The 14,927-nt window shown below is 35.9% G+C and overlaps 5 protein-coding genes across 5 annotated transcripts; 3 read left to right on the top strand and 2 right to left on the bottom strand.

The window, feature by feature from the left end:
- Positions 1-18: 18 nt before the first annotated feature.
- On the bottom strand, positions 19-1,185 carry B0P05DRAFT_574391 (RNA polymerase II transcription factor SIII subunit A-domain-containing protein; the record flags this gene model as incomplete). The annotated part of the gene is made up of 9 exons (XM_051581562.1): positions 19-27; positions 73-138; positions 181-397; positions 443-497; positions 540-693; positions 742-839; positions 886-907; positions 974-1,071; positions 1,116-1,185. The coding sequence occupies 9 exons, from the start codon at positions 1,183-1,185 to the stop codon at positions 19-21; spliced, it is 789 nt and encodes a 262-aa protein (XP_051431491.1).
- Positions 1,186-3,971: 2,786 nt separating this feature from the next.
- B0P05DRAFT_590413 (uncharacterized protein) lies at positions 3,972-4,203 on the top strand (the record flags this gene model as incomplete). The annotated part of the gene is made up of 2 exons (XM_051582808.1): positions 3,972-3,986; positions 4,042-4,203. 2 exons carry the CDS (start codon positions 3,972-3,974, stop codon positions 4,201-4,203), a joined length of 177 nt encoding a protein of 58 aa, XP_051431492.1.
- A 701-nt stretch (positions 4,204-4,904) lies between these two features.
- B0P05DRAFT_556103 (uncharacterized protein) lies at positions 4,905-5,730 on the top strand. Its single transcript, XM_051579866.1, has 2 exons — positions 4,905-5,305; positions 5,584-5,730. The coding sequence occupies exons 1-2, from the start codon at positions 5,124-5,126 to the stop codon at positions 5,645-5,647; spliced, it is 246 nt and encodes an 81-aa protein (XP_051431493.1). The 5' UTR covers positions 4,905-5,123; the 3' UTR covers positions 5,648-5,730.
- Positions 5,731-7,542: 1,812 nt separating this feature from the next.
- On the top strand, positions 7,543-10,323 carry B0P05DRAFT_581154 (HOOK protein-domain-containing protein; the record flags this gene model as incomplete). The annotated part of the gene is made up of 10 exons (XM_051582080.1): positions 7,543-7,596; positions 7,667-7,740; positions 7,787-8,099; positions 8,144-8,335; positions 8,385-8,518; positions 8,564-8,645; positions 8,694-8,726; positions 8,853-9,265; positions 9,312-9,978; positions 10,024-10,323. The coding sequence occupies 10 exons, from the start codon at positions 7,543-7,545 to the stop codon at positions 10,321-10,323; spliced, it is 2,262 nt and encodes a 753-aa protein (XP_051431494.1).
- B0P05DRAFT_599342 (CNH domain-containing protein) lies at positions 10,309-14,504 on the bottom strand (the record flags this gene model as incomplete). Its single annotated transcript, XM_051583200.1, has 12 exons — positions 10,309-10,519; positions 10,566-10,714; positions 10,757-10,867; positions 10,920-12,081; positions 12,130-12,315; positions 12,365-12,640; positions 12,685-12,981; positions 13,032-13,172; positions 13,236-13,265; positions 13,316-13,753; positions 13,798-14,087; positions 14,147-14,504. The coding sequence occupies 12 exons, from the start codon at positions 14,502-14,504 to the stop codon at positions 10,385-10,387; spliced, it is 3,573 nt and encodes a 1,190-aa protein (XP_051431495.1). The 3' UTR covers positions 10,309-10,384.
- Positions 14,505-14,927: the final 423 nt, after the last annotated feature.

A 14,927-nucleotide genomic window follows, 5' to 3' on the forward strand; every position in this document is an offset into this window, starting at 1 on the left:
TGTCTTTATTGTTACATGTCATGATAGCTAATGAAGAATGAGTCAATGTATGTAGGGTGAGAAACAACTTACTTCATTGAAAATGTTGAAATTAACCATGGCCACAGGTTTCTTTTTCTCATTGATGGTGTTATTTGACTAGAGAAATTGAGTATCATATATTACCAACAATTGGCTTACCTTGAGTCTTTTAGGAGAAGGCTCATGAGAAAGAGATTTTGATTTAGGTTGTATGAGTGGTGAAGGAGCAGGTGGAGAGAAAGATGCTCGTGAATGCATTGCAAAATTATCTTGGTATTCTCTTGTTAATTGTGAAGCGGGTTTGGGTACACGTATCGTTGTTGTATGTTGATGTATTGGTTTAGGTCTTTTAGGGGATGAATGATAAATAGAAGCACTGATATGAACGTTAATCATTGTACAAGGTTTTGTCGTTACTCACACTTTGTCTGTCTCTTTTTTTGTTTGTTGAAATAATTTACTCATTGTTGATCGCCCTAAATGATGGTTAAAGCTCAACATAGACCATGCGTACTTACTTGCTGATTCGTATGAGTGTCTCTTTTTTGTAGGCACAACACCATGTAATACTTTGATAGACTTTTTTTCTTTTTCATTCTGTATCTTGCTGTATTGATTCTTGACTTTTTCTTTGATCAATTGCCTCTTTTTCTCATTTTCCTGATATTTGTTCTATGGATGCTGAAAATTAAAATTGACATTAAATCAGATATTTCTTACAAGATAAAGTTCTCTCCATTGTTTTGGATCTTGATGTAACCCTTGTTCGTATTCGTGCCGGATATCTTGAAATAAAAGACAATGCTTCAACCATAATTCTATCCATGCGGATAAGTTTATGTCTATCAATACAATATCACTTACCATCTGACTCGGCTGCGATATCCTACATATGCTTGTTAGCCAATCATAGATTATCGATCAAAGGGGGAGGGGGGAGAGAGAAACATACTGGATTTGCTTTTTCAATACGATACAGTTGCTGCGGTGTAGCGTGAAGGATAGAAGCCTTAAGTAAAGAATAGGGAACACTACCCACGTCCACTAACACTAGTATCCAAATTAGTTTATGGCGGCAACTCTATTCGACTTACAATCCAAATACTTTGCTAGTGTATCTTGACAAGTGGTGACTAGTGACTTGACTTGTTTATTATCTGGCATTAGGATTCGATATTGAAAAAAAGAAAAAAAAAAAAAGAAGAGAGAGAGAGAGAGAGCGAGAAATTTGAAGAGGTGTGTGTATGAGCGGAAATGAGAAACAAAGTCACTTTATTACCAAGACATCATGGATCAATTCGTACATAAGGCTTTTTATCATAAACGCAAAAAGTGCTCTTTCTTTTTGAAATAGAAAAAAAGTAGCTGGGTCTTTACTTTCCTTTATTTTTACATGATCTCCTTGCTTTCTTTTTATGCATGAACTCCTCTGTTGTTAACTTAATTTTCAAGTACCTGAGTTTTTGAATTGGCTTACGGAATCTGCATATCGAGACGATGTAATTTCAATGCTCTGGCTAGTCACTGGTATAAATGATAGTAAGCAAGTCTGATCAACTACTTTGATAACAAATACTTTTTTTGTGCAGCTCGGCTCTTCTTTTCATTCAACAAAAAACACAATCGTATAAGTATTATGGAGGGATCGATATTAATTAAACTAGAGCTCATTACTATCATTAAAAGAAAAACATACATACATTGTGACTACCAAATCACACTCTATTCTTCATGCGCTTTTAAACTCAGGATAGTATCTTGATTTGTAAACCAACTTTCTTTACGATCTGATAAACAATAATAGTATCACTTATAGATTGGCAGCCCGCTGCAGGCGTAAGTGCTTATCATCATAGATCAATATTTCTGCTTTCTAATTCCCTTCTTTTGAGCTTCTTATATTAGAGCATATGTTGTGAGATCAAGAGAGAATAGATAATAAATAAGAGAAAAGGTAAAAACACAGAGAAAGTCCGTTAGAACTTGTATAGGTTTTTATTTCTCCAAGAAATGTTATCTTTCAATTGCTATAAAACGTCGAGGTATTTATACTTTTTCTTCTCGGTCAAAATATTGTTTTGGGGTTAGCTTCTTGACTACGGATTGATTTGTTAGATCAGGAGCAATTAAGAGAAATGCCTTTAGAGGAAGTTGTCAGCTCAGTCAATAGTACATGATCTGACCTGAACTTGAATAAACTATTACATATTTGTCAAATGCCAATGCTAATGTATTTGTCAGCTCTAACTGTCACTTTATGAGGGCCATTGATAATAACAGAGTCACTAGGTTCATAATCTCTGACTATGAGGATGATGTAGTACTTCTAGTATAATGAGTGAATGTCAGTGACTATAGATCCATTGCAATTGCCATAGATGTGATCTGGTCTTTTGCCATGATCATCATTTATTGATCTATGCATATGAATTCATATATGTTCACAACAAAAACAATGGGCATTTCGAAACATCCAGCCACTGGTAATGAATGTACAGACACTAACTCCAAGCTAGTAGCTGTCCAATCGTTCTACTCCAAGTTGTATACAGAGGAGAGAATTGACATAAACAGTTTAGAAGCTATGACGAACCAAATTAACAAAGTCATGTCCAAAGAAGAAAGCGACAGCTTGATTGAAGAGATTCACTATGAAGACATCATACTAGGTATACAAAGAAGTTCACGTAAGAGTAGTCCAGGGCTAGATGGTATCCCATATGAGATATTCAGTATCATCGTTAACCAGCCAAACTGTCGAGATATCATACCACAAGTCTACAATGATGCTATCAAACTAGGAAAGTTTCCAAGATCATGGCAGCAAGGGTGTGTTGTATTGCTACCAAAAAAAAAAAAGGAGACTTATCATACTTAGGAAACTGGAGACCAATCACGCTGATCAATACAGACTGTAAAGTTTTCACTAGGTTAATGAATGCAAGAACGATAGAAATCGCCAATCGGCTTATCACCAAATTCCAAACTGGATTTATGCCAGTGTGACATAATCACCCAAAACGGCCCAAAAAGAAGTTCTGCTTTATTAAAGGTTATATTTTGTATTGTATTTATACTGTTTGTATGATAATTGATTATCCCTGATTTGGGACTGAGTGTGTATACACTAGCTAATCGGTTGAATAGATTAAGGTACAGAAGAACAGGGTACATGATCAGGGCACAGACCTCGTCTACCATTGGTATTGATGCAGATGTCAATTTGTGATTATGTGATGGTCTGATCTTTAGCGTGTTGAAACTAAGATAGAAGACATCCATCGAAACTGCGGATAAAACTGTGATTGAAAGATATATTTATACATGGCATTAATACTTGGTCTTTTAAGGCATAACTAGTGTAAGAAGGGATGAATAATGCTGTGTATACAACAAGCAGCCACTTCCTATTCCAAAGAAGAATAAAAGACATCGAAAATGATCAATGCGTCAGTTGTAATGAAATAGAATATGTCAAACACCTACTGATCTCTTGCGGTAATAAAGCAATGATTTAGCAAGATATATCCAACAAGTTCCTTGGCTACCCAATCGAAATTGATACAGATAAGATATTCCAAGATCTTAAAAATCTCACACTGTCAAGATACCTCATTTACAACTTAGATGTCAAGATCAATATATTCGACTTCTTTGTAACAATTATCAGATCAATCTGGGGCGGCCATTTCCAACAACACTTCCATGGAGTGCCTTTTGTGATGTTTGGGTTGTGAAATGAAAATAGAATAGAATAAAAAAGAAAACAAAGAAATACAGTGAGACTGTTCAGTACTTCTTTATTACAAAAATAAATTGATTGTCTAAAATATATCTTTTCCAGGTTGTCTTTTATACTACCTGATTTATTGACTAATTATGATTACTGATTATTGATTACTTGATCTATTAAGAGATACATTGTCTTATTCAGCACAAGAGGTTCTTTTATGTCTATTTCTGATGTAAATTGATTATGATATATTTTAGTATGTAATTGAAGACTTATTTAATGTTCAGATCATCACAAGATTAAATTATCACAAATCTGTGATATTCCCACTGTTGGGTCAATCTCGCTCATTATCTGAGACGTTTCATCGACACATTCGACAACTACAGTTTCAATGGTTTGATGCCAACAGTCCTTCTTATCTCCGATACCTTGGATATCCTTTCTGATTTAATACCACTCAGAGAGATACGTTCTGCAATGAAGTCATCCAAAAGCTGCAATATGCCATTGATAGAAACAAATCTAGACAAACCTCTGTGTATGGTCGAGCAAAATTGGACAACGCTATCTTACTGTCTCGGTTCTGGCATGTTCTTCGTATCACTGCCCTCCCAACCTACTTCTTCACAAAAATTTCTTCAATGATTTATCAGTTCGTTTGCCAAGGAATTTTTACTTCCCTGCGTAAGACAATTATTTACCATCCAAGACTTGGAGATTTGTCCGTGATAGACGTCCCTGCACAACAGAAGGTCTTCCAAAATCGGTACATTCGAACCATCCTCCATAACAATTACACTGATCGACCTATCCCTGCTTTCTTATTGCAGCTACTTGTATCGTACATTCAAGCGGCTTTCGATTGCCCTTATTATTAAGTATCTTTGCTTTTTTCCGAGACTCGTAAACCTGCTCATCCCTCTGGTTTACGCACGCTCTCTGCATTCTTAAAGCAATAAATGGTTATCCTCTCCCTTCCTCCTGGGACGATAGGAAGCTCAGCCCACCTGCATGTCTGGAGATCCCTTTTGTTGACCTGTGCCAACCTGGGCAAATATGTCCTCAAATCCTGGATAACGCAACCATTCAATTGCAAAAAGCATCCTATTTTCTGAAAATTGATCCTTCCTCAGGAGTGCACCAATTCAAAAAAAAAAAAAGACAATAATGCAAAAGCCTTGTACTGTTGTCACGGATTCACAAGGCATACAAAGATGGTTCGCTGCTGTTCTTGCCTTTTTTTTTTCAAAAATATTTAATTCGTTCATCGGATCCTTATCTACCGGTTAGCTTTGAACCATATCTACAACGATTTGCTTACAACGACTATTCAAACCTCAAATTCAACAATCCTGAGCTCCGCCAAATGTACTCAAGACATCTTCCTAATATACAGTCAATAAAGGCTAGCATAAACACTACCCGATTTAAACGTTTTCTTCGGATTTCAATTCCAAGTCGTTCGAGGAACCTATGGTATCGTCTTTTGTACAACAAAATCTCCAGCAGGACAATTACCACCTCCATCCTGCAACTACTAGATGATAAGTGTATATCTTGTGGCTTATCCCAACTCCAGAGCACATGTTGTTTACATGCATGGCTAACAACGATATGTGGCTAAATGCTATCAATTTGTATTTCAAACACCCATCTCGCTTCTCTCTTCCACAGCTATACCTGGACGTAATTGCTTTGAACGTTGATCATTACCAACTATTAGATACGTACCTTCGTCTCAATAGCTTTGAAATTCTTTCTGCTGTCTTCTTCTCTATTTGGAATGCCTACTGGCGCCATCATTTCGATTCTTAATTGTACGTTAGTCAAGTTATACTCGATGAAGCCGTCAAAACGATACGAAAACTATCTGCTTACAAATACTTGTAAATTCTGTTTTTTTAAGACAAGTCACTGCTTCTTACACTTGTTCTCCTTTAAATATATCCCCCTATTCGATGAGTTTAATGAAAACCCCCCGATATCTTCACTTTTCACTATTTTGTGATTGGTGACCGATAGAGACATTTTAGTACGAATTGTTTCTCTAGGTCTATAAAATACAACTAAAGTGTTGAACTCACAAAAGTACTATAAAAAATGTACACTAGGACTCAGAAACAAAGAACAGGTTTCTGAAGTATAACTCAAAACTTTAGTAACAAAAATACAATGTTATTTACATCATTTGGTACTATGCATAAATATCTACAGATTTTGCTAAGACAGTTATCTCATAATACTTCATTTTTGCGTAGTTTTAGTCCATCATTTCTTTTTTTTAAGTTGTATTTATTGATTGAGTCGCGTACACTAAGAGTAATGGTCAAAGTGAAGAGGCGGGTGCAATTGAGATAATGCTAAGAACTGATATAAAATATAATAACTAAATAAAAATACGATAAAATAAAGTAAACAATGTAGAGGTTATAGAAGTGAATGGCATTGATCCTCTTCAATGGTCTGACGAACATTGGATCGGATGCTTGCTAATATTGCTGTGGATATAATGGGGGGTTTTGTCAAAGATAAATCTCATATAAGCAAGCCAGGTTTGTGAAAGAGTCATTATGAGGATTCTGTATGGTTTGATTCCTTTCCATTGGCAGTACCAGATGTACAAGAAGTCCAGAAACAGAAGAGCCTCTTTGATATCAGAGATGGATATGGTAGGCTATAGGAACTCGAGAATTATTTCCCTTTATACCTTTTCTTTAGTTGGACAGTAGAATAACAAGTGGATGGTTGAGTCTTTTGAAGATATGCAAAGAGGGGAATTGAACATCATTTCTTTCAAAGTTCTGATCTCTTCTTTTTTTTTTGTCAACATAATCCTCCCTTGACGTACCTTTTTAAGAAAGAATTATCCTCTACTTAATTTTTCTCATTTGTGTCATTCTTTGTCTTTCAGCATCACAAGTTAGTTCTATCAGCAAAGTCAATTATAGGAAAGAATAGACGGAATTGGCTCACAGCTTTGTTTCTTCTATTGTCAATTCGTTTCAAAGACTAGACTCCAACATTGATGGTATTAATGGTTTCCTTTTTTGAGCAACAATTTGGAATTCTGTTGTTCAACATAAATACGTTCGCTTGTGTTCACTTATCTTTTTATTTTTACTATTAAAAATTGCTGTCATTGATTTGAACCTAATACTATACACTGATCTGAAATAAGAATTAACCCATTTTTTTTATCATTCGAACTTAGCAATAAAGGCATTATGATCAAGATGATACTTAAACGCATTCAATTTTTTGTGGATGATTTGTTAAGATGTTTAGTTTAAGATAATATAGTTTAGTACTTGATAGTACAGCCTTTGGTATCAATCACAGCTTGGCTGATCTATTGTATAGTAGTGCAAATGCAATGAGAAGATGGTGTAACGCAAAGAAAAACAAGCAAGCAACCTACTCCTTGATTATTATTATATGCTTTGTTATTCCTCAGAATAAAAGTTGGTTAAGCTTGAGCTTTAATGAACGGTTTTACACCATAATACCAGTAGTATTACGCTTATTTCCTAGTCTACCATAATGCATGGCTCTAAAAGAGGTATTCAATTACCTCCTCATATCTGTGTCAATATTTTACATATACTGGTTAATAGATGTTGATCTTATGTAATTTCTAAAATTTAATATTTTACGAATTTTTTTTTTCAGTAAAGTGTATTTAAAGCTCTTTCTCTTACACACTACTCTCCTTTTCCTCTTTTTTTTTTTTCTAACCAATTATTCTATATAGCTCTATTGAATAGACATTCTAAACAATTTTAAACATGATGCGTATTGCAGAGTCAGAAGGAGGTCCTGCAGCTGCCGTGGTTCAATGGGTAAAGAAAAAGAAAAATATAAGAGATGAGGTCGCGTTCATCTCACTTTGTCTAGATTAATTCTTTTGAGAGCATTTCACATTCGGTCAGTCATATTCAAGACCTCTCGGACGGCATCACTCTTTTCGAAGTTGCTTCCAACATGTAAGTCATCCTGTTGATGAACGTTATGTACTAACGATAGTACAAGTGACTACAAATGGTTCAAGTTAATTCGTTCAGCAGATGTAGGCGACAATTGGGTCCTTAAAATCAACAATTTAAAAAAGCTCTATAAGCTCATATCTCGTTACTATGAAGAAAAGCTAGGGGTTTCTTTTTCAAAATTGCCTGAAATCAATTTGAATGCCATTGCTAAAGACTCAGATCCACATGAAATCATTCAGTTATGTAAATACGTACTTTACATTGCTGTGTGTTGTCCAGACAATAGTCAGTACATTCAAAATATCACCCAACTCAGTAATGCTAGTCAAGAAAACCTCATGTTCTTTATCGACGAAGTAGGAGAGCTATAATGTGATGATGTAGACTAAACATTCGTTAGATTATGCGATACACAAAAGATGACCAACCCATGGAACCTCAACAAGCATCTGAACATGATACCCAAATGCATTCTTTTGCAGATGAAGGAACATACAAAAGTGAATTGACTCGAATTGTAAAAGAAAAAGAAGAACTTGAGATTCAAAACAGGCAATTGATTGACAAACATTCTGAACTCTTGACTCGCTATGTAAGTTGAATGATGTCAAACTGTAAATGATTTATTTCTTGTGATGTAGGACAGACTAGAGAATGAAAAACAAGACTTACAAGCAAGACTCAAAGACATGGACACAGCAGTAGCTCAAGCCAATGAAACAGGTCGAGCTGATTTTATTATGAGAACAGAAATTGAGCATTTAAAACAAGACTTGTAAGTTGATCGCATTAAACTCAATTCGACTGATCTCTGTATTAGACAGCGAAGTGAAGATACACGTCAAGAACAAGAAAGAAGATTGGACGACCAGACCTTTCAAATCAATGATTTAACAAAAAGAGTAATGATCATTCCCTTTTTTATGCATTGGTCACTCATCGTACTATAGAATGAAGAACTTACTAAATACGCTGAACAAGCAGTAAGACTCAAAGACCAGTTAGACGAACACCGACATGTAGCAGAAAAACTTCAAAAAGCAGAAAATGTGATTGAGAAATACAAAAAGAAGTTGGAAGAAACAGCCGACTTGAGAAGACAAGTCAAGGCATTAGAAGATCAAAATCATACCTTGATGGATCGAAATCAAAAGATTGAAGACGAGTACCGCAATGTACTTGCCTTCAAAACATTGATGGATTCTTACAAGGATCAAGTCACTATGCTGGAAACAAAGAACAATGAGTTGGTGAGAGAAAAGAACAAGTTGGATTATGAACTTGTGCAGATGACCAAGAAGATGGAGTTGTTGGAAGCAGATCGTGAAAGAGACTCAGACCGTATTCAGACATTAGAAGAGAACCTTCAAGAAGCACAGCTTGGTATGGGTTCGCTTGTAGAGAGACCTACGGCAAACAGAACATCAGAAGCTGATACAGACGATATAATGGAGATTGATGATGAATTTAATCTGAATGATTCTCTGGAAGATTCATTAAAGGAATCCAACGTCACTGAACTGTAAGTCATGACTAAATATAGGACAAAGCAATTGACACTATGTTAGTAAACTGTCCAAACGTCGTTTAGAACGTCAAGTTAAAACACTCCAAGAAGAAAATGCTCAAGGACGTAACCAAAAAGCAGTTGTCTTACAACACTTGTTGGATGATGCCAATCGTCTCAAAAATCAATTTGAAAAGAGTTACATTGAAGTCTCTCAAGAACGAGACATTCTTCAGAGTGATATGGCACGCATTCGTGAAGGTATTCCTGATGCTCTTGTCAATCAGAACCAACACACACTTTCTTTGCGTCTTCGTATTGTCGAACTCGAAAAAGAAATCAAGTCTCTGAATGAAACTGTCAAGAAGCTTGAACAAAAGATTGCTGAAGGACGGTTCAGTGATGGAGAAGAAGGTGGTGATTTCCATGCAAAATATGTCGAGTTGGAAAGCAGATCGAAGCAATTGGAAGAACAGACCAAGAAGCAATTGCAGGATATCAACAAGCTCTTGTTAGAAAAGGATCTGCTGCAGGGGCAAAGCATTGAGCAAAAGGATCTCTTGTTGGAGAAAGAACGCTTGAACAGTGAAATGAAGGCTTCCTTGGCCGCATTTGAAGCTAAGGGAGATGAACCATTCAAGCAACAAAATGCTCATTTACAACAACAATTGATTCAGTTGCAAGAAGAATTACATGAAGTCAAGACAAAACTCAAGAAAGCCAAAGAGGTAAAGTGTGTGTATTTTGTACCATGGCTAATAATGTCATGATAGTTTATCAAGCAACAAGACAAATTGTTCAAAGATAGTAAGGAACAAGCTCTGGATGGTAATAAAAATGAAGCTATTTCTTCTATGAAGACAGAGATTGCTATGCGAGAAGAAGAGATTGAAAAACTTAAGAAGTTCTTGCAAGAGACACGTATTCAAGCCCGTCGTGAGCAACAATTGATGATTTCTGCTTGGTATGACATGTCTAGAAGAACTAACAAGGAAGTTGTGAACAAAACCTTTCCTAATTCATGGCTTGGTCAACAAAGACGTACTTTAGACAACCAACTGAAGCGTCGTTAAACACCCTTTTTTTTTATTTTAAAAAATTGAATTTTTTGTTATAAATATATATATATATATATCATACTATGCAATTCAAACTAAAAACATATTCATTGCCTGTACGAATATCATCCATAACACAAAAGATAATTTCAGTTGCCTCAAGCTGTAAAGAACGAATATTGTGTCCAGGAATAATCTGAACAAGTTCACCCTATCGTTGTCCTTAGTCTATTGTGTCATTCAATAGATCTACTTACTGTATTTACATGTCGAATTTCGATAAAGCTAGAATCAAAAGCGAGTATATACGGGTAATGATAGACAAAAGATAGAGGATGTCCTTCCCAATTGATGAGCCAATCTGGTCGTACCCTGCGTCCTTTTTTGTCAATATAAAAAGCGATTTCTATAAAAGATAAGTATCACTTTCTAAATAGACAAGTTTTACCATTATAGCAAAGCATAATACAACCATCAGGATGTCTAAACATCGACACAGGTCTCAAAGTTTCTCTCTGGCTAATAAAATCATGATTTTCATCACTTGGATCCAATACACCTTGTTTTTTTTTAAAAAAAAATAAATGATGCTTATGTGTGTTCTTACTTACTTTGTACACCAGTAGAACCAATATCCACCATTTGAAACCCTTTGGCACTTCCCACGCAAATGACATTTTTGAAATACTGTAAGGAGGTGGCTTCACCCGGAATATAAAGATCCTTGAATACTTTAAGAACATCACTCGAGTTTCGCAAAAAAAGGCCCAGATTGGCTGATTGTCTTTTCTTTTTCTTTTTCTTCTTTTCTATTGTTCCTTCTTGTGGCTCTAAAGCTCGAATGGTGGATGTCATGGCATTGTATTTTACAAGGCAGACCAGTAGACGCTCAACAGCCATGGTCTTGTCGTAGACACAACCTACTCTAAAGAACGAAATATTGCTACCGAGTTTTTTAAGATGAAGCTTCTTGGTTGAGGTGATAGGTGATGTATTGGCCGTATCGTTGCTGTGACTACTATGACTACTTATACTTGTGTTGCTACTATGGGATACAGTAGCATGCTTGATGTTTTCACTTAGTGATTTAGTCTTGTCATACGAAATGGGAGAGGAACTGGAACTCACAAAGACAGAAGGAGACATCAACAACCGATCTTCTTCGTCAAACAATAGGTCCAACGAGAACGTATAAAACTGTTTGTCAGCTAATACCAACATCAATCGAAGATCCTGTAAGATATCCATCTGAGAAACTTTTTCAAGTGGCAAGATCTTGATGATATCCTCCTCCTCGTCTTCTTCTTCTTCTGAGAGCCTCTGGGCAGGCTTTCTTTTCAAGTAAATACCATGATCACAACCAAACAGAATACAGGTACCATATGGAATAGCACAATTGACCTTGTTGAACGAATTAAAGTATTGATGGCTAATGGTACGAATATGAAACATTTGACGTTTTTCCATGATGGACAATCGATGATTTTCAATGGCATCCATCCATTTTCTTCGACTAGCTAAAGTGGGCGCATACAATGTCGTCGTGCCTGAACCATGACGCCCTAGATGAATAAAGCTGATGGGATAACCACCTGATTTCTGACTGGTAGCTGAAGACGAAGAATAAGAGGTCAAAGGAGAAGGCAAAAAATCACTGCTACTGCCTGCTGAATAATAAGAACCTGTGCTGGGTCGGTTGTAAGGAAACATAGAACTTGATCGCCTTCCTCCTTGATCTGGTAACGCAATAGCAAGCAATGCCAAAGGAATAGGCTAAATAGAAAAGTATGAATGCATTTACTTGTGTTTTTTTTCTTCTACCTTGCGATACAACTTAAAATGTTCTGTGTGTTCAAAATATTTGGATTTGATGATGAGCAAGTAATGATCCAAAACATAGACTTGCAGTTCTGAAGATTCACTGGAAGAATTGGTAGAACTGTTGTTTCTTTTGAGTGCGCCTTTTATAATAATACGTCGACCTTGATCGAGTAAATTTAACTTGTTCTTGTGAACTCATGTGAGTCACTTGATAAAAAGAAAAAATAGCACTTACAATATCTTGATTGGGATTCTTTTTATAAGAGAGTTTCTTTTCAAGCAGCTCTAATCCAAATCTATTTTCTGTCTTGCCTGATTCTTCATTGACTCGAGCAAGATATTGGTTGATGAGTTGCATAACTTGAGGTATTGCTTCGCGGTCTGGATGCTCCTCATCGGTATGCTTTAATATTTCTCGTAAGAGTAGATTGTATCTTCCAAGACGTGTGATAGGCTTTGTCAGATAGCCATTCAACTCAAGCTTACGAGACTCTGGGGCACGTTCAACCGTCTATCAAATCGTTTATGCACCAAGACTTGGCAGTCTCTTCTTACCTGAACAAACTCAGCAAATGCAGGATTCATCATTTTTTCAGATTCAAATATATACTTTCCAATGATTTGATGTGATCCATACTCTACAAAATGCTTACAGATATTTGACACATGTTCCAGAAAGACATCTCCAATTTTGTGTACAACCCTATGTCGTTTCTGTCGCTGCAAAAATCCAGTCAACAATAAAGTATTCTTTTTCCTAATGTCTGACAGGTTCCAAAATACATCCTTGACAAATTTCTCTCTTCTTTCAATCGGTAGATAATCATGAACAAGTAAAGGTTGGATCCATTTCTATCATAAGACAAGTGTTACTAGTAGAATTGTTGTCATGAAGCACTTGCCTGTTCTACATAGATCAGATCTTCTACAAAATCTCTTTCGGTATAAATGAGCTCAAAAATGTTTTCTTGTCTTTTTCTTTCTTTCAAAGATATACTGTTGGAAATACTCTTAGGAACTGTGTTGATCCACAACCTATCTTCCTAAAACAACGTATAGAAAAATGTTAGCAAGTCATTTTTACAAGAAGGCTTTTGCTTGTTTACATTTTCTTCAGGTAATGAATTTTGGCTTAGCTAAAAAATCGGTTAACTTCTTTTTTCATGGTAGATCTGATCATGGTTACCTGTTGTATTCTTTTAGGACATAAGGGGCTATAACACAAAACGCTTGTAGTACATGTAGGTGAATAGCAATTGGTAAGTAAAGTAAAGACGCCATGAGGTAAATGATCTCTGGTGTTATTCGGCAACTCTGGTTCTTCTTCCTCTGGTTCTTCTTCCTCCTCTTCCTCCTCTTCCTCCTCCTCCTCCTCCTCCTCCTCCTCTTCCTCATCTTCTTCTATATCCATAATGATATCTGAATCAGACGATAATTTACGTTTGTATGAGGGCCGTTGTTTACTCGTATTGCGTTGTATTTTGAACTGGTAAAGTTCATTGACTGAATCACGCAACGAGTGTTCATAATTGACATCGTGAAAGAACTTTTGTTGATTCAAAGCCCTTCCTACTAGAATAGCCAAATTTCTATCTTTTGTCTTGATAATGGATGTCAATTTATTCTATCAACCGTTAATATGTTGCTCATACATCCACTGTTATTTACCACAGCATCTCTTCCATCAAAAACATCATGATATTGAATACTGTCTTTTTGCTTTTTACCGATCACAACATTCTCTTTCAACGCATAAGCTACATGAGACAAAAGAGCAGGGTAGATATCAGCTGTGGTACGTGAAGGTCCAGCATACGTATCAAACGAATGCGCTCGTTCCTTTTGTTTTTCTTTTCTTTTTTTACGTGATAATGACATTTGATGTACGCTTTCTGCTGATTTCCTAAGCGGCAGTGTGAGTGTAGTAGACGAACTTGCCCACAGGTGGTCCAGATTGGCTATATATTTTTCAGTTTTCCTCCTGATTTTCCATCTTTAAATGTATAAATGAGCTTACTTTTACTACGTGACAATTTGGCCCGCATAGGCGCTGTTGACTTGGAAAGTTTGGATAACAATGTTGAATGATGTCTTTCGGTTTCTTCTGGTAACAATACGATTTTAGGTGTTGTACTGGATTGAGGTTCAAACAATGTGTTATGATCACTTTCGATAGATACAATATCATCTTCGTCTTCATCGGAAATAGGCTGAATAGAGAGCGATTTTTTTAGGGACATGGTTGTTTTTGAAGCAGTGGGTTGGTGTTGTGATAGATAGTATTGGTTACGAAAAGCAGCAGCAGGTGAAAGTGATTGGTTGGTATCTACCTCGCAACGGTCTTTGCCTGTCAAAAGTGCTTGTGTTAAACTCATTATAGAAAAAAAAAAGTATGATAAAGAAAAGAGAGAAAGAGAGAAATGGATTCAAAGGAGCCCGCGTTCAAAGAAAGAAAAGTAGATATATTAGGAGAACATTTTCCCTTTTTTTTTTTGTTTATTTTGCATGAATTGGACAGGTGGTCAAAGGTAAATCCTATACTATTTATATTCATTATTTAACATATATTAGAAATAAAAGTGCGCTTTCTTCCAAAGACATTCGAATAAGACATCAAGACAGCCTTTCTATAACAGGTATCTAAAAAGATATACTTTCATTAATTAACACTAAAAAAGATACAACAATAACATCCTCCTGTTCAATTTACCTTTTTAGTCTCACAAAACAAGTGGAAAACTACAAACAAATAAGCAGCCATAGCTCAAATGGCGCTGCTATAAATAAAAAAATGAATA

The sequence above is a fragment of the Gilbertella persicaria genome (assembly GCF_025201335.1).
Source record: "Gilbertella persicaria strain CBS 190.32 chromosome Unknown B0P05scaffold_44, whole genome shotgun sequence".
Taxonomy (NCBI): Eukaryota; Fungi; Mucoromycota; class Mucoromycetes; order Mucorales; family Choanephoraceae; genus Gilbertella; species Gilbertella persicaria.

Excerpts from the sequence above, each read along its gene's own strand:
- B0P05DRAFT_556103 (XM_051579866.1), top strand. The coding sequence starts at position 5,124 with ATGTACTCAAGACATCTTCCTAATATACAGTCAATAAAGGCTAGCATA. Across the intron at positions 5,306-5,583 it reads CTGCAACTACTAGATGATAA|TCAAGTTATACTCGATGAAG; the intron begins GTGTATATCTTG and ends ATTGTACGTTAG.